Here is a 19,150-nt window from a genome sequence, read left to right on the forward strand (position 1 = left end):
AATAATAAGCTTTAGACACAGCAGTGCGAGGACTGACAGGGACGTCTTCATTATTAGAGTCTAAGCCGAGAAACTAGAGAAGGAACACCAAGCCACATAATGATGGGTATCATGGTGAGGCCTCCCTCAGGCGGGTCTGAGGCCTGTCGAGTCCCAGCCTGAGGACCACAGCACTCTGCAGACATGTGTCTCACTGAACACTATTACTGCACCGCTGGGGTGCTGCCATATTTGTCAAGGTATGTTCTGGTGTCACTCATGTGGTTTGGAGATAGAGGGGGCAACCTTGTGCCATCCTCCTAACCCTTCCCAGGTTTACATCTTATTATTCAGGAACAAAATCTCCATCCATAAATCCCGATCGCAGATTCATCAAGCTACGTCTGTACGTTCTTGAAAGACAAATAAAAAGCTGAACTAATTGCTGTGGATCCCCCCTGGATATATCAGCCTCATAGAGGAGCGTGACAGCGAGAAATCAAGCCGTAGCGCCGAGCGGAAAGCCTCCATGAATCACGTTTGTACCCGCACTCACACGCAGAGCAGCAGAGGCGGCAGCAGTGGTGTTGTTGGCTGAGGAGTAATCATTGGGGAGGCAGTCCAAATTAATACTTCAGCCGAGGCCGCCTCGTTCTCCGTCATTAGGGCACATTACAGGGCCACAATATACATCATTAAACCAGGCATAAACAATTCATTAAAAGGCCGTTAAGAAGACAAGCTAATGTCACTTCTCTCTGTGGTATTAATAGACTGTAAAATGGCAGAGGGTTAAGGCAAAAAGGATCATTCCACCACTACTATCCAGTCAGTCATCCTGACTAATGGCTTTCCTAGTTATTGTGGATTCAGTAGACGACCCTACTCTTCTCCCAATCACACTTACACGACTCTACTTATAAAGCCTCAGCGTGATACAGTGACACAATTTTCATTTGTCAGTGATGGTGTGCTGTTCACTGAAGAGTAAGGAAAAATGGAATATATTAGCAAGTTAATTCTGGCAGTGTAGCCACTTTGTTGTACCGTCACATTTCTTTTAATATCCATGTCCTTACAGGATCAGAGGGGCTGGAGGAATTAAAAAGAAGCCACACAGACACAGAGCCGGCCGTATCAGCCTGCACTTTATTTCAAATCTGGTGAAAGTGAAGCACCCAGTTTCATCATGACAGAGGCACAGTGTTTTCACACAACAGTGGCGTTCACACTGCAGCACAGGGAGCATCAGTGCATGTCCTACCAATGGCACAAAGGTTGATCACACACAGAGTGGGAGAATGCATATTCATTACAGAAAAGCACAGCCATCCCAGACACTCAAGGCAGGGAGCTAAAACAACAAAAATGTAGGAACTAAACTGCTTCAGAATCGTGTTCAGTCTTAAATAGTCTGCCTAAACAATGAAATTCATTGCTGTACACACTACACATTATCAGTGTTTTCAATGGAAGAGTGATTATCTCAAAATAAATACATAATAATTAATGCCTGGATTAGTGTAGGCCAAGTGAATGTGGTGTATGCACTTCTTGGCTTCTAGTCAACCAACTGAAATAAAACATTTTTTTCTCATCAATCACCTGATTTGCAGTCAGTCAAGTTATATTGGCATCAGCTAAATACGAGGGCCATCACCACACCCATACTGTTTAAAACACAACTCAGTCCAGAAATAAACTGAAAATATATACATTTACACATAAACGCAATTAAATGGGACCATCCAGCATTTGGGGCTTGTCCTTTAAACCCATAATTAAATTATATTTATTTGAGTTCTAGGCATCCAGTACAATGATGGATTCTTGTTTTTAGCCTAGCTTAGCACAAAGACTGGAAGCAGGGGTCATTTAACTGTTCTATTTTTTAAATGTCATCTTCCTTCATTATGGCTTATAGCTTAAAGGTCCAGTGTGTAGTATTAAGTGGCATCCCGGGGTGAGACTGAAGTGAATATAAAACGGCCTTTCAAGTGTGTAGGAGAATTATGGTGACCTCTAAAAATGCAAAAAAAAAACAAACAAAAAAAAAGCCAAAGGTCCTCTCCGGAGTCGCTGTTGGCTTCTAAGTTTCAGGTGATTAAACACTAATAAAAGCACAATTATTAATATTATATTATTCTGGATATTAAATTCAATTTCTGCCAGTAGTTCTCTCTAAATCCTGCACACTGGACCTTTAATTCTGGTGCCAAACACTATATTCCACAGTACTGATTTAACTTAATAGCAGGCATCCAAAGACATTAACTCTAAAAAAAAAAAACAATTGCCGTACTTTGTATTTGAAGCAACATAAAGTAATTAAAATTCCTAAATTCCCAGAAAAAATACTCAAGATACGACAGCTTCATAAGAAAATCAATTCCATGCTAACATTTAGAAAAACAAGCTAGCCACTTACACAGCGTTGTTCAGTCTTGCGCACATTCTGCCTTTAGAGCTACTACAAGAGCAGGACTACTGTGACGCTACATGCAGGTTTTCAAGTATCAGCTAATAAAGGTACGTGCTTTTAAAACTACGATATCTTGAGTTCACTTTTTATTCCAGCAAGAGTTCAATAAACTAAATAAAACACGTAAATAAATGTACTCGCTGGGAATCATGTGTTTTCTCCTGTTGACAGAGCTATCTAACAGCTTCCCTCTGTCCCCACTGGTTGTGCTGGGCTATGCTAAAGACATACTTCCGGTCTTTGTGGTCAGCTCGGCTACACACTTTCTGAATGCAGTCAGATTAAATTGAGATGATACCTCTCATTTGACTCTGGGAAAGTATAGCATAACATATCAACATATATATATGGATAATGAGTTTAAATAACATGTTTATCACGCAGGGAAATATAAATAAATTAAATATTTGCATATTAATTAACATGGCTGATATACAGTATATGGCGTATTAACTGGTCAGATATAGCTGTTGGATTAAAGACCAGGTTTTTGGGTATTACTTTGGTTGAAAAAGCAAAGCACTTCACTACAATCTATACCACATGGACACCACACCACATTCAAACAGGAGTATAAGGCACAAATATTGACTAGTAGCATGTGCTTAACAGAAAACTTCAAGTTTTTTTTTCCCAAAAGAAGAGTGCTTTTCAAGCACTTCGGCCACATTGCAACTGTGGCTTCATATATTACAAAATTAAATAATCAGGAACAGCAATATATTCTCACAATCATAATTACAGCAACATTTCACACCCAATAAGTTATCATTTTTCCTATCAGTGCTGAGTGTCACATGTGTTTGTTGTTTAAGAGCAACAGTGACAGTAGGTCACCTCATATCTGTAGCAGTCTGGTGTTGATCTGTAAAGACGCCTGCTGTGCTGGTTTCTGGAGCTAAGTATGTGTAAAAAAAAAATTAAAACCAGATGAAATATTAAAACCCCTGAGTTACAGGACAAATACTGAGGTCACATAGAGTATTTACAATGTGCCACTTTAACATATGATGCTCAACTTAATCCACAGTACTTCACTTGACCTTCCACAGGTTAGCATGTGAGTAGGTGGCTGTAGTCTAATAGCAGTGACAGAGAGCTCGACACCAATGACAACAGGAAAAGCATGCGACGCCATGAAGACTATGTGAAACTGGTGACTTGCAAATTCATCATTTAGCTTTGGACACAAACTCACTAACTACTCCTTTAAAATTACACTGCCATAACAACTACTAAGGAAAACCAAAGTGTTGCCTGGTTGACTTAAAAAATCTGAATTTTTGCTTTACTCGAGCAGAATAAGTTGGCAAAAAGTCTCTGAAACAACCTAAAATGTAACTATGACACACCCTGTTTGATTTAAACAGAAATTGACCCAGACCAGGCACATTACATCTGGTGTTTTTCTCTACAGATCTACAGAGTACATCTTAACGTAGGTCTCGTACTGTATGTTAGATTAAGAGGGCACCTACGAGGCCACGCTCTCAGTTAAAGCTCTTTTTGAAATTAACAGATCATGATCATATCCATCTGTAAGGTCTTTCCATATTATGCAATCCAATTTTTTTAAATGGACACGTTGGATCAGGCCTGTCTGGTTGACAATGACAATCAGATCTGAAATGATTAGTTCACTGAAAGAACATTTATCACAAATTTACACAGTGATTCAGCAAAATGTCAAACAGTCACTGGTTTTGGTTCCCCAATATAAAAACTTGCAGCTTTTCTTGGTTTTGTATCATTATAATTTGTACATCTTTGGGTTTGGGTTTGTCCGTCTGTTGTCGATTTGATACTCTGGGTGTTTTTCGCATGTGTAAATTAAAACAAATGTCGTCCCAGTCTGCTTTCTCACAAGTTCTCACATATTTTTTGGATGAAAACACGCCGTCAGGGAATCTCAGGTGCAGGACATTTGATGGTGCCTTCTGTTCAAAATGAGATCGTGTGTAATCCCGGTGTCTGATTCTGCACTCAGTCTATAGCTACACAAAGCAGCTTGTGCATACTTGCATTACGGTTTAACTTGACTCTGTCCAAAGGTCACTGTATTAAATAAGGCTGCGTTCCCTCCTTTGTTTTCACCTTTAAAGCTCCTATTACCTTCAAACACAGCAGCAAGTATGATTTCTTACAATGAGATCAAACTGTCTTGATAATGACAGATGCCTTCAGAATAAGCCTTCAGACAGTCCATGACTGCTGCACATTTTGAAAAGGCACTGACCAGGGCCCTGATCTTTAATTTTCTTACCAGCTAACGTGATCATATGATTACCAAATCTTCTTTTCTCACACTTTCCAGAAAGGGTACGAATCATACTTGTTTTGTTCCTTTCCTCTGTCCAAACAAGATGTTCTAGGCAGGACTGCTCACAAATGTTGTTTTGTTTTGTGTTTTGCATCCAGTACCAAGGCATATTTCTTAGCCTAGTGTTGCTTGGCAATACATACGTGATGATTCATATTCTGGGAAGATGTAGCAGATTTACTGCAACGACCCTGATTTCAAGTGTCCAAAAAAAAAACAACAACTAAAAAGTCTCACGTTCTATAATCCTGTGATTAGGAGTCTGTACTCGTTTGTGTTCAGCCAGTTAATCCAAAGAACCTCCTCACCGAGTGCAACTGCTTCATTTACTGACCGCTAAAAGAAGATCTTGTCTGTCATACAGACGCCAGGCAGGTCAGCAATCTCCTACAGCATCTGACCCGACTTTGAGGCAGTGTCTGCTGGCAAGCACTTCCCTTCCCCTGGACTGTGGATGATAAATCGAGACGACCATGCGGTCACTGAGTGAAGCTCTTCTTGATGGCCACATTTGGGAAGCTGCCCGAGAGCTCCTGGACGACCCGCATGTCTATCTGCGAGCAGAAGGAGACATCCAGGAGGAGAAGTTTTGGACAGGATTGGAGGAGTTTCTTCAGTGAGGCCGCACTCACCAACCGTGTACCTGCCAATTAGACAAGTCACAACAGGGATAAGAATGACGATGTAAAAGATGGAGGGATGGAACAAGGAGTTCCTCGTCATAAAAAATGCTCAAGACATGTTGATAATAGCCACGTAATTGACACATTCAGCCAGCCTGATTAAAACTTCATGATACTGCACTGCTGAGCCAATCACCTCGTGCAACTGGAGCTATAGTGTTTGTGCACAACGGTTACTGCTGCGTGGTGCTGTTGCAACTTTGCCTAGTGTGCAAAATTTGATTCATATTAATATTAAGAAGTAAGAAATATACACAACTCTAATTTTTCATGGCCAGATAATCAGCAAGTGATATGAATGAGCAATTTTCATACGAACATGTAACAGGCTATAACTGAGAGTGGGCAAAGTATCACATGGATTTTAAAGCAAAAAACAACTGAAAAAAAGCATAATGAACAAGAAAAACCGTGCTTCTTATTCATTGATATGATGATGGAACAAGAGAACAAGGAAAACACATTAACAGCTGTGGCTAAATAAATAGGTTATTACCATTCTATACAAGTAATTAATACATGTCAAGTGTTTGTGAAGAGATATCCACATATGTGTGTGGCAAGAGCGTACCCAGTATGTCGAGGTGCTGCAACGAGGGGCAGCCGGTGGCCAGTTCCTCTATGTCTGAGTCACAGACAGTGCGGTTGGCGGTGAGGAAGAGTTTGCGCAAGCGGGGCAGGCTGCGGGCGAGATGCTGGAAACACCCGGTGCTGCTCTGCAGTGTGGGACACCAGCCCAGGTCCAACTCCTCCAGCATCCTGAAAACCACAGAGCATGCAGGAGAGCATGGAGGTGACTCAGACATTCACTGAAAACAGATGCACTCTGTTTTGGCTCTGTGCAGCTACAAGACTGAATAGTTTGGGTTCAGAATGTGCAAAATGCATGTAACGCTGCAATATAAATAAATGGGGCTTAATGATATATGTGTTGCCTTTTAAAAACTGTATTCCGTGGTGAGGCATCTCATCTGCAAGATTGCTTTAAAGCATAACGGAGGAAGTTTGTCCAGCAAGACAAACAAACAGATGGAAAAATGACCTAGTTCCTCAGTGAGGACAAGTAAAAAACTTTTTCTTACATCACCAAACCCCCTGGTATAACTAACCTGCAGCCAGAGACGAGCTCGGCCAGTCCTCGATCAGTCAAGTTCCTGCAGCGCCACAGGTCCAGTGAGCAGAGTGAGCGACAGCGAGCAGCCAGCATACTGGCCACCACGTCGTAGTCCTCAATCTGCAGGAGAGACAGGCAGCTGTTAACATCTGTTTAAACTTCCTCCAGTGTCTGCAGTGTGTTTGAGGCTTTATGGAGGGCCTTTAGAGGGTCCACATCAGCTTTAAAATGGAACCTCAAGATATGAAACTCTACAGCAGCCTAATCAAATGCTGCACTTGATTTTAGAGGATATGATTTGCAAATGGGTACCATTTCTGTAAGCAACATTAGACAGTGATTCTGTGATTTTTGCTTCAGCTTGAGTAGATACACTGAGATATCCTTCCTGTGCTGCATACAGTCATAGAATATAAAAATGTGCCTTAAGGATGTCATACAGGACTGAGAGAATGATATTGTGAGAAGGAATGAAATAATGAGTGAGTCGGTAGCTTGTGTATTTTGAGCAAACTTGAAATGTAGCGATAATAAAAAGCTGATTAGCTGTATTGGCTGGTTTGAGGGACATAACCTGACTTCCTTGAGAGAGAACAAAGCACTAAGAGAGAACAACTTCACAAGAAAATAAATGAAATAGTCTTTCAAGAACTGATTTGTGTTTGTGAAGCTCACATTGTTCTTTCGTCTCAGGTAATGTTGGCCATATTTCATCCTTTCATCCAAAGATGAAAGCAAAGAAATGCAATTTAACAACCGCACAGCCAGTGCCGGCACCTTACCCATAGAAATGATAGCCTACACAACATTTCTTTGAGTTAGCAGTGGAAGGATATTAAACCTTTTGCCAAAGGGTTGCTGTCATTATATATTTTGTTACCAATGAGGACACATATGCCTTAGAATGAGCACAAGAGGAAACTGCACTAAAATTTTGAATTTTCTTGCACCGTTTCTCACTTCTTGCATCATAATTTCCAATCAAATGTCCATCAATTTGTCAGTGAATGTGGAAAATATGTATGTATAATATAGTAAAGTATATTTTAGAAAGAAATACTAAGAGGCACTGTCACCATCCCACGTTTCCTTAAATGTCTCAATTGTGATCTAATTAGTTAATGATGTAAATAAATACTGTATTTTAAGTCAACATAATTGTGACACCATTGCGGACATATTCATTGAGCAAAACATCATTAAAGGAATAGTTTGATATTTTTTCTTACATTACTTTTCTGGTAGACAGTATGATGAATAATACTACTCTAATATCTGTCAATGCTACAGACAAGACAGTGTAGCTCAGCATAAAGACTGTAATCAGCTAGTCTGGCTCTGTATAACAGCAACAAAACCCCTACATGGCTGGCCACACTGTATGCGTGAGCCGTGCTTCTCACCTGCGTGTCAAGCGAGGCTGTGTCTTGCCTATTTTTACTGATACACGTGCACGGTTCTTGGCAAAAATCAGCCTGGAAACAACCTGTAGAGCGTCACATCAGACCCAGCGTTTCAATACATTTCTAATGTGTGAATGTGTCACAGACATGAAGAGAATACACACAACAGGTGAAGGGCAGTGTTTTTTCCTTCGCACTCTATTTCTTTCTCTCCCTCTCTTTCCCCCTCCTGCTTTCTTGCTTCTTCCAGAAAAAGAAAGAGCAAATCAGTCCTTTAAGCATATGTAAAAAAAGAAACTTATGGCAGCACATTTGTTTATTAAGAAACTAAAGACCCAATTAGCTTCATCATTTCTGTAAAGTGAGAAATTGTCCCAGTTTGTGTTTGTACTGTGTTAGTATTTTTGTTATAGTTCACTAATGTTTTTGCTGTGTTGTGAAGTGATGAGGCTGACAATAAATATTTAGCCAAGCGTGGACAATTAAGTATTGACTTAAATTTTGTTCAGTTTATTATCACTGGCTTCGTCTGTTTTACACCCGACCAGTTTATTGTTAGCAGCTCTATTACTGTTACACTACTGATGCCTCTGCCATCTTTTGGACAAGCTGCTATTCAACAAGGACACATGGAAGGTTGTTTAACAGATTGTGCTTTATTTGGACTTCATCCTCTGTGTGTGTGTGTGTGTGTGTGTGTGTGTTCTTCTCACCCTCACACAGCTTCCTAGGTTGAGGTGTCTCAGCTCTATGCAGAAAGTCAGGATGCTCAGAATAGCCGTTTGCTGCAGAGACAACAAGGAGAAAGACAAAGAGAGAAAAGTCGTGGTTGTAATTTTATTTACCCTTATTATGTTTTTCAAAAATCTAATCCTTGTCAGTTTGGCACCACGGTAATAAGTAAACACCAACAGCTTGAAAGTGAGATCAATAAAAAGTCAGGAAATAATGGGAGGACAACACACAAACAAACACTTAAATAAATGTTGTGTGGGAGCCACATTTCAACAACAAACTAAAGCCCTTTCATCATATCTGAGTATAAATCTAAAACGTATACATTAAAATAACAATATACTGTATGTTTAAGTAACAGTAACATGTCCAGGCATGTCATCCACAGTTCCTCCTAAGTGGTTTCCAGTCTGCTGGCTCACTCAGGTAACACTGGTTGTATTTAAGAGAATTTAATATGGCACAACAGATAGTTTTTACGTCTCCTCACGGAGTGGAGCACAGTGAGGACAGACGCCTCTCCAGTGGCACTGCAGCTTGGATAGAGATATGGGAATCCAACACTGCAACTGCCAACACATGTACCTCAGTGGCAGGAGAAAGTGTGAGACATGAAAGTGAAAGCCTTTTGTGTGAATGTGTGTGTTTGCTCGAGTCTGTAGCTGGCATCTTTATAAACGCCTCCCTCCGGCGAGCTAGCCATTTAATTAGAGCAGTGACAGGGTAATGACAGCTGAGATGTCAGGGCCTCAAACAGACACACAGCTCGCTCTGTCTGCCCGAGTATAAACAACCTGCAGCATGCTGCCTGGCTCCACCGCAGAAACTCTACACTGCCTGCTGCCCACAGTGCTGCTCTGAAACATGACAAACTCTGGAGAAACACAGAGGAGCAACACCAAAACACAAGACAGTGGTTTTACACGGCAGACAGGCCTGAACCTGAGGCAGTCCGTGTCTTTTAGAGCCTCCTGGGCACAGAGTTGACTCAGTTCATCTTAAAAGACAACAACACAGAGTGAACTACTGCTAAGCAGCCTGTGGAGATCATTAGACCTACATTATGGCAGCAATTCTCAAAGTTTTATTAAATTGAAGTAAGAGTTTACTATACATTCATTTTCCCCTTAAGGAGTCACAAAATAAACCGGAAGGGTGATGAAAGATGAAAGAAGGATGATATAAAAGAAGAAATAAAACATTTCTTCTCTGTTTGTATTTTATCTTCTTTTAACTGGTTGTGAAATTTTCAATTTAATCTTGTTTCCTCGATATGACCTACATAGACGAGACCATCATCAACAAGACTGGCTGTTTCTATGCAGTTATTCTTAATGCCTGCCAATGGATGGGCTTCCAAAAATTAAAATATAATTGTGCTGAAGATGAATTGAGCGGTCTAACAGCCCGAGGAAAGAGGCTGCTCTTTAGTCTGGAGGTACAACAGTGGATACTTCTGTATTGCCAGATGGCAACAGAACAACTACTATAGCGTAACATTTGGCCTGGCTACCGAGCTATATCTTGCTGTTAGTTTATTATATGAAGACATGACATTACTAGACTAACTTTTGCTTTAGCTCCAAAAATATTCTGTTACAGAGCGACCTGATCTGTCAGCTGTAGGTTTACATGTACGAATGGTAATGTTACTAAAACAGAGTTAACTTTGTTTCACCATCAACATATTAAGTTATTAATAGTATAAAAAAATATGTTGTGTCTTTCTTTGTCTTGCTTTCAAATCAAATGCCCAAGCTAGTAGGATCAAGATCTGTACGACAGCAGGCAGTGGTGACACAACGACAGGAAGTGCCAAAATCAACACTGATGAGGACATCATCTGCGGCTTTGGGGAACACTGATAGACATTTTTCACCATTTTCCAAAAATGTATGGACCAGACAACTTATTGATTAATCCAAGAAATAAATGACAGATTAATCGCCAATGAAAAAAGAATTGTTGGTTGCTGCCCGAAAGTCAGCTCTAAGCTCAAAGATGAACTGTGAAGCTAGTCTACATTTATAAACCAACTTGGAGTCGCATTTGTCGTCTTACAAATGCTTAGAATAATGTAAAGTTTGAACATCTATGACAACGGAGAAGACCACTTGTATATATTCTGCTGTATCAATATGTATTTCTTGACCTTTACCCTCTATCAATTATATGTCATTATTCCATTATATTCCAACAGTTAAATAACTAGGAAATCTTCCATAACCCTAAGTTTTAATCCTTCAAAATTTACAGACCCCTACTACAATTTAATTACCTATCATGATATCTCCTCCAGATTTAAGAACACTCGCAAATAAAAGATGAGAAATATAGCTTTGCATGTCTTATATGTAACTAAGCAGCCTGTATGTTCCAATATTACAAACAGCAAGGCCAACCATTTAGGATACAAACATATCATTAACCTGTTATTGGACAGGACTGGTTTCCCAGATACACCATTGACCGTGCCTACCTCTATCTTGGTACGGTAGAGCACTAGCCTGCGGAGGCGTGTTAGTTTGGAGATGTGTGTAAAGGCCTGCGGGTTGAGGCGGTCGCAGGAGGACAGGTTGAGCTCCTGCAGCCCCGGACAAGTCTGAGAGACAACCTCGAGACAGGCCTCATTCAGGAAGTGGCAGCACGACAGCTCCAGGCAGACCAGGCTGAGACCACAGGCCTTCATGAAGCTGAAGGAAGGAATGGATGGACAACCAGAGGCATGAGTGGAAGTAGAGAGGAGTACATTCATCCAGTATCAGCAACCTTCCTGTCCACCTGTCCCTATTTTAACCAACAAGGATAACGCCCTTTTACATGTTCTCCTATTGTCTCCGTGTCATGAATTACTGAAAAAGTTTCCCTCTCTCAAAACAAATGCTTGTGCTTAGGAGTAATTACTAATTGTCAAGGTCATCTCCCTGTTTCTTAACACTTGTGGCCCGCTGACAGTCTGACCTGCTGAAGCCGGTCAGGGTGAGAGCCCCGCGGTTGCCGGTCCAGGACAGGTTGAGCCTCTGGAGGAGAGTGCAACGGCTCTGCAGGTGTCCCAGGGAGGCGTCACTCAGCCGGCCCCAGTAGGGCTGCAGACTCAGCTGGGTGTACTGCAGCGGGTCGCAGCAGTGCTGGTGCAGCAGCTTACAGCTCTGGGCCAGACGGCTGAGGTCTGGCAGGGTCAGGTGGCTCAGGATCAGCTGGATGAGCTATGGATGGACGATGGGGAGAGGGGTTAGGAGAGGAGAGAGGAGAAAGGAGAAAAGAAGGGTGGAGGGGGAGAAAGGGAACAAACAGTAAGGGGACAGTTAAAACATAAGGCTGTTTTGTCTGGTAGGAGGACACAGAACATTTAAGTGTAGCAAAACCTAGTAGACAACAGAGAATAACAGAGGAGAGAATGTTAATTGCGTCTCCACTGTCAGGCAGATCTAAATAGTGGTTATCTGGGACACAAAGCACTGATAGCAGGATCAGTGGCGAGGTGAGCCGGCTTGTTTTGTAACTGTGTTCGTGTGCCTCTCAAAGAGAAAGAATGACTGTGCTCGTGCGACTTTGTGTGTTGCAGTGAATTAACAATACACGTTGTTCAGGCGGGTATCAGCTGACAGATAATAGCTATATTGTGTTTCTGAAACAAACACACAGCGGTTGTGCAGACTGCTGTTAATGGCAGCGGTTTGGAGAGAAGATAAGAGAAAGAATATCAAGAGTACTGCCGGTGTTTTGAAACTTGCCTCAGACAACATGATACGTCTGCATGGCATGAAAATGACTGTGTCCGTGAGTGCGCACAAGTTCAAGTGTCAGGATGGGTCCAAGCCACAACGTTTATATGTTTGTGTGGAATATTTGGATATACAGCATACCTACACAGTCAGAGGTACATGTAATGATTTTAGGACTAGCTTCACTAACGACCTTAGAGCTTGTTGCGAGTTATGATCATCCTCAAAAGTCACCAAATGACTCTGATTATAGTAGTAGTAGTTATAGTAGTTAGCACCTACATTACGGCTGGCAAATTGTTACAGACCTAAGATTTTTATTTATGACAGTGGTGTTGCACAGGTGTGGGGGAGCGCAACAAAATAGTATCTTGTTAACACGCAACTGAAAATGCACTACTCTGAAAAAGACCAATTTCAAATGCTACTCTTGCACAAAATATATTAATTCAAGCACTTTAAATGACCTATGTCTATTTTGAAAAATAAATTGGCTTTAAAAAATGATTTACAAGGAAGGAAAAGCAAAAGAAAAGTTTATTAAAGCTCAGGAGAGAGGTTTGGTGAGAAACGCTGAACATAAACGTTACTTTTATTTAACAAGAAAACTCCACAGGGCACCTTTAATGGCATCCACTAGTAATAATTTGGGTACCAGCAGAATGGTGGGAGCTCCATATTTGTCAAAATACATTAAATATAATAATAATAATAATAATAATAATAATAATAATAATAATAATATATATATATATATATATATATATATATATATATATATATATATATATATATATATATATATATATATATATATTTGAAATATCCAGAAAATTTGCATTTTTAGCATAGCATTTCTATCCCTACCAGGAGTAACAGACTCACATCTGAAAAGCCCAAACTAAATTTAGTTTTCCTGGTGTATTTCTGTTCTTAGACTCAGGCCTGAGTGACTCAGTGTACACATGGTTAAGGTCTATAGTCACCTCATAAGGCAGTTTGTCAAAGTAGCCATTGCCTGTCCTCTGATGTCCTCCTCCTGGTCTGAATGGACCTCCCACATCAGACAGCTCCTCCTCGCTGTCACTCAGGTCATTGATGTCGATGACAGGCATCTTATAGAGCGCCAACATGGGCCTCTCTTTTACCCCACGGAGGATAACAGCGTCCAGCTCCGTGTAGTAGTCCAGCAGAGAGCTGTTGACCTCCAGACGCAGCAAGTTTGTGGGGAAGTTGATATGCTTGATGGTCGGGGAAAACTGGCGTGCCTGGGGTGTCAGCACCTTGGTGGGCTCCCCTGACCACAGCACCTCCCACCTGGACGCAAGAAAGCGTAGGCAAGAGTTGTACTGTAAAGCCGTAACAAGTGGAATTTCCTTTTTACCCCTGGAAGTAGTCCCATAACACTACTAACCTAATTTTATGCACACTGCATGTAAAGTTATTTATATACTAAACAATGGCACTACAGTGCTTTATATAGCTTAAATAGCTTTTTAACACATGGCAGTATTTAATATATATCAGGATTGCATACCCTGACTCTCATCTCATATCTTCAGCTGCTGGCTCAGTGTTCCTAAGTTTGTTTTGTGCGCCTCATGCACTGAATCCAACACACAATGACTTTTGTGGAAAAAAAGCCTTGGTTTTGAAAAACACAATGCCTCATTCATGACTTCACAGAGTGCTGTTTTGACAAAAAACAACTTTACTCATGAAGGACAGCAGTGTAGCGCCTTCCTGCTGTCTACACTGCCGACTTACAGATGATACTAGTTATATTATTATTACAGTGTAATTATAATTTAGGGTTATAATACACTGGATTTGACATGTTTTTTCAACTGGTAAAGGTCGCACAGTATATTTATTTTGACACTGGTTAAAATCCATACTCTCTTGGTACTGTTAAGGAGACAAAGAGCGTAACGATGAAGCTTTGTTTGAAGAGGCTCTCTCTGCTGACAGCAGACCAGCCAATCACATTTAAAAATGAATTGCTATAGAGGATGATGACCTTGGATGCTTTACATACAGACTATTAAGGTGCTACAAACACAAGCCAAACAGAGAAATGTTCAAACTGCAGGTAAGTTTTACATCTTTCGTTTTATATATATCACACCAGTAGTTCATTATACTGATATGACCATCCATTTACTATTGCGTGCTGTATGAAAACAAAGTGGTGAATTTACTGACAATTAATTAAGTACATGCCCAAAAATATATAAAAATATATATATTTTTTTACAATTAACAGCTGTGCCCACAAAAAATCTGGCTAAAAATCCAATATATTAGTAACTGATTAAGTGTGTTATCCTCTCTGGAATACAAAAATATGGCATAATTGCACAAATTACAAATTGGAACAAATTGGGGTTTGGCTCGCAGTGTCATTTCAGTGCTGTGCAAGAATGTGCACCTCAGGGCTTGTTACAGAGAGTGGCTCTGCCAGGGTAAACATAGTTGGCCCCGCTTACATCTGAACTTCAGCTTTGGTTCACAGCCAATACTGATTTGATCTGGTTGGTTGCATAAAAGCAACCATCTTCTGACTGAGCACATTCCCACTACTTTTTTCCTCAGAAGGCAAATTCATATCAGTCCATTTGTCAATCAAATACTACTCTCACACTGAATGGTGTTCACCTTCCAGGTATTCATATCTTTTCATCTGCTGTGGCTTTCCTCTTTTACTATCTTTCAATTTCAGTTAGCCAGGACTGATATGTTTTCTTTTTGCATAATTTTACTTGTGCCAATTAAAGAGGTCTCTGACACCCAGTTTCACTAATGGTGTCTTCCAAAAACAAATTTATTGACGACCAACTCATCAAAAACTACCTTGCTTACAGTTTTCATTATCATTACAACTGCAGGCTTACATTTGCACCTTTTGGTTTGTTCGTAAGGAGAAACCTGAGCGCTGCTCTGCTAGAACATAGTGGGAGTTGAAACAATCTACAGCAGTCATATAAAAATTAATTATAGAGCACTTTTTTAATGATGTGTAATGCAAACAAAAGACAACAATACAGGAAGCCAATTTGAGAATACAAATACCTGGCATCAATTTGTAAGGGCATAATAATGCAAGTAATAAACACAGAGTAATTCAAATAACGGCTGTACTGTCTCCAGGGTTTATTCCCAAAACTGGCTTCTACTTCAAAATTGTGTGTACCTGCTGGTATCGCATTGTTTTCTTGGTAGTACTGATTAGCTCAACATTCGAGTAGAGCAGTGAGAAAGAATGATGATGGTTTTTAAAGACCGATGATCGTCTTTACCTGACATCAGTAGGTGGGTTCTGGGAGAAGGGGTTGTGAGAGCAGGCCAGAATCTGGACGATGGCTCCAGGGTAATAGGTCTCAAGCACATCCACTCCTGTAGGGTAGACAGGCTCCTCGAAGCCCAGCTCAATATAATCCTGGCTGTGGAAGCCTTTGGGGGTGCGGCGGAAAGGTGGTGGAGCACTGGCACATTGTTCCCACCATGTTCCGTAAGCTCTGAACACAGCCGTCTGAGTGAAGTCCCCTGAGCTGGGGTAGACGTTGGGTACCCCGGCCAGGTTCCACATGGTGTAGGACATGCTATTCTCACTGCCATAGTGGGAACTGAAGTCCAGGACCTCCTTGGCATACTGCTCCACCTCCACACTGACCGGCAACACTGCCCGCTGACCGGACTCCACGGCCCGCCGACTGGTCAGAGCCTCGCCTCGAGTCCCACTCCTGGAGCGTCGCCGCAGACAGATATAGTAAAACATGCTCAAGAGGGTTAACATGGGGGCAGTGGGGAGAAACGGAGGCTATGGAGGAAGAGCCTCCACCTACTGGAAGCACACTGCCTCAGGGCTGGGGGTGTACAAAGCGCAGGCTAGAGGCCCGGCTGCATGCATGACCTGTGGGTTAGGCAGAGACAAACAGGGACACAAGTGAGAACAGTAAGGCAGGTCTGAGGCACCGCAGAGTACAATTCCTGCTTGGTCCTGATAAGGGATCGACCGATATGATTTTGTCAGGGCTGATTACAGTAATGATTATTAGTTGTCAAGGATACCGATAACAGACATTTGGAACCAAAACAAAATACGTTTGTGAAAATTTAAATGTTGGTTTCAAAATTCAGAATATCCGACAATACAATGTAAATAGATACAATTTACCCAAGCAATGTGCTTAATTACATTTTTGAGGTACTTTACTTGAGTATTTCCATTTTCTGCTGCATTTTACCTTCACTCCACAACATTTTAGAGTCAAATTTTGTTCTTTTTTACTCCACTTTATTTACTTGAACACTTCAGTTACTTGTGACTTTGCAGATTCTGAAATTCATTTATTTTATCAGCAATTGGACAAAAAAACACCTATTCTGATAATCAAAAAAACAGTAGAATATTTTATACAATCAGCCAGGTGGATAATCGGTCGATCCCTAGTCCTGATAGCAACTAGAAAATTCTGAATGCTTATACCTATCTATTGCACAAAATAGATTTAAGCTAGAAACTTGTGTCCACTACATTTTTAGCTGAACATAAATGAAAGCTTGCATATTGTGAGAGCTTACAGTAATAAACTGATTTAATATTAATATTTCTATGCATATTTTTCTGAGTCTTACTTGTACTGTTGCACCTCGAGCTGTTGTAACATGTGAATTTCCCCGTCTTGGGATAAATAAAGACAATCTTAATCTTAATTTAATACTTTCAGAAGACAAAAGCTAATGGAGATTTGTGGCAGGACTAAATGATGGGAGGGTTAGCTTTCAAAACCTATCGACAGAAAGATGACGTCCTACTATAAGTCCTACTGTCTTACAGCAAACACTTGACATTAATGTGATACATGGTGACACTGCCTATCTACAGTTGCCACAGCTACCTTATCGTCAAAGGTAGCCTAGAACCACTGTTTGACCAGTCCTCGTGATAACAACAGGCAGGCAGCGACATCTGCTTTAAACAACATGGGAGCGTGTTTATCAGGTCAAACTGGAAAAGTCAAAAAATGCGTGTTTATCACCCCAAACCATCAAAAAGCTATAGTCTGAGTACTTCCTGCATTCCTCAATGGCGGGTTTCCTGCAGGTTTTTTGGACTCTTACAGCTACCTCATACTATACATGGTGCAGGGAACACACAAACCAACAGTGGCTCATAAACTGTTACGGGACTGTTAGGAAAAAAAACTTGCAGGGTACAAGGAACCTGAAGGTGTGGGATCTGACAACCCGGTTATGTTTTAAGCATTTTTTCAGTTAAACTTGTTAAAGTGCCCCAGTTATTCCCACTTTAAATTTAAGGTGTAGGTTGCAGTTAGCGATGCACATTTAGAAGACCTTCAATAAACTTGCTATTCAAAGTAAACACAGGTACAGTCAATATTCAAAACAGGACTGGGACCACTGGTAGTACACCCAAACTGATTGACAGGTCTTCTGAATACTGGGTCAACACTAGAGGACAGTTGTATCCAGGTTTGTACATTAATGTATATAAATGCTGGCAAAGCTTTAGTATAAGTGTTTTATAGGTATTTATATTAAACATAAGCTCTAATGTTACGCTTACGGGAAAAACAGCACGTAGCCATTCGAGCTAGTCAGTACTCAGCTCGCTTTATCAATACTACTAATGAATGGCAATAACGTTACTGTTTATCATTAAGTCTGTCTTGTAAAATGTCCACTCTTCTGTGTCTTCCTGTGTGCCGAGACCACTAAGCTAAAGTGAGTAAATGCAGCTTGGTTAACTAGGTTATGTTGTCCCAAACCTTGGCTAATTTCACTTTACCGTGAGTATAGTTAACCTTAAGCTAGCTACCACCGGCTGCTTTCTAAAGATCTTAACGTTAGTTCAGCACAAACACTAAAATGACCATTGGTGAAGTAGCTAACATTAGCCAGAAACGGTGAACTGCCTCTCCCAGCTTATGTTGTTGATGTTACCTAGCACACGTTAGCTTCCTAGCCTACAGACAAGCTGAGCTGTCAAAACACAACTGTTAGCTTCCGTAGCTAGCTTTGCAGAACAGAGCAATCGAAGAGGACGGGACAAAATGTTTAAAGTTTACTGTAAACGTGGATCGATATATCCATTCATCAGGAGCAGTCCTCTTCTTCCCGTTAGGATATTTTAACCAGCAAACCACATTCCTGCCGTCTACCGTGTGATGCCTTCCCGGACAGTCGGACAACACAGAACTAATTGAGTGCACGCTGTAACCAACCGTATGATCTTTAACATAAAGCGGGGACTACTGAAGCTTTGGATAGTATCGAGTTTTTGAGACGTTATGTTTAAACAACAAAGGGCATTTTTGGCAAATGTAACTTCAGTTGATGATAATAGCGATAAATTATGCAGACCTGTTATGTGCCCATTGCTGCCGCACTGACCGGCTGAGTTAGCGTCGCTTAATTTTCAAAGAATTAAGACATAAAAGAAAGTATATCATGTCCGTGTGACAATTTCGTTAAAAATGAGTAACTGTGTAGGTTGAGTTTAAAACGTCTGGTTTAGACGGAGTAACGCGGGGGCATTAAAAGCCGCACAAGTTCCGAAAACAACTTATCAACATCCGGTCAGCATAAATTAAAGCAAGGCATTCTGGGAACAGTAGTTTGCCTATTGGGTGGGACGGGCGGACGGACAGACAGACAGACACATAGATAGATAGATAGATAGATA

General features: G+C 40.9%; 1 protein-coding gene across 1 annotated transcript; it reads right to left on the reverse strand.

Moving 5' to 3' along the window:
• Positions 1-1,100: 1,100 nt before the first annotated feature.
• Positions 1,101-18,619, reverse strand: fbxl4 (F-box and leucine-rich repeat protein 4). The gene is made up of 9 exons (XM_073485748.1): positions 18,534-18,619; positions 15,741-16,354; positions 13,428-13,758; positions 11,678-11,922; positions 11,196-11,409; positions 8,695-8,766; positions 6,574-6,698; positions 6,036-6,223; positions 1,101-5,424 (listed from the first exon to the last, which is right to left on the reverse strand). The coding sequence occupies exons 2-9, from the start codon at positions 16,235-16,237 to the stop codon at positions 5,261-5,263; spliced, it is 1,836 nt and encodes a 611-aa protein (XP_073341849.1). The 5' UTR covers positions 16,238-16,354; positions 18,534-18,619; the 3' UTR covers positions 1,101-5,260.
• Between the last annotated feature and the right edge of the window lie 531 nt (positions 18,620-19,150).

This window comes from Pagrus major, chromosome 17 (genome assembly GCF_040436345.1).
Source record: "Pagrus major chromosome 17, Pma_NU_1.0".
NCBI lineage: Eukaryota > Metazoa > Chordata > Actinopteri > Spariformes > Sparidae > Pagrus > Pagrus major.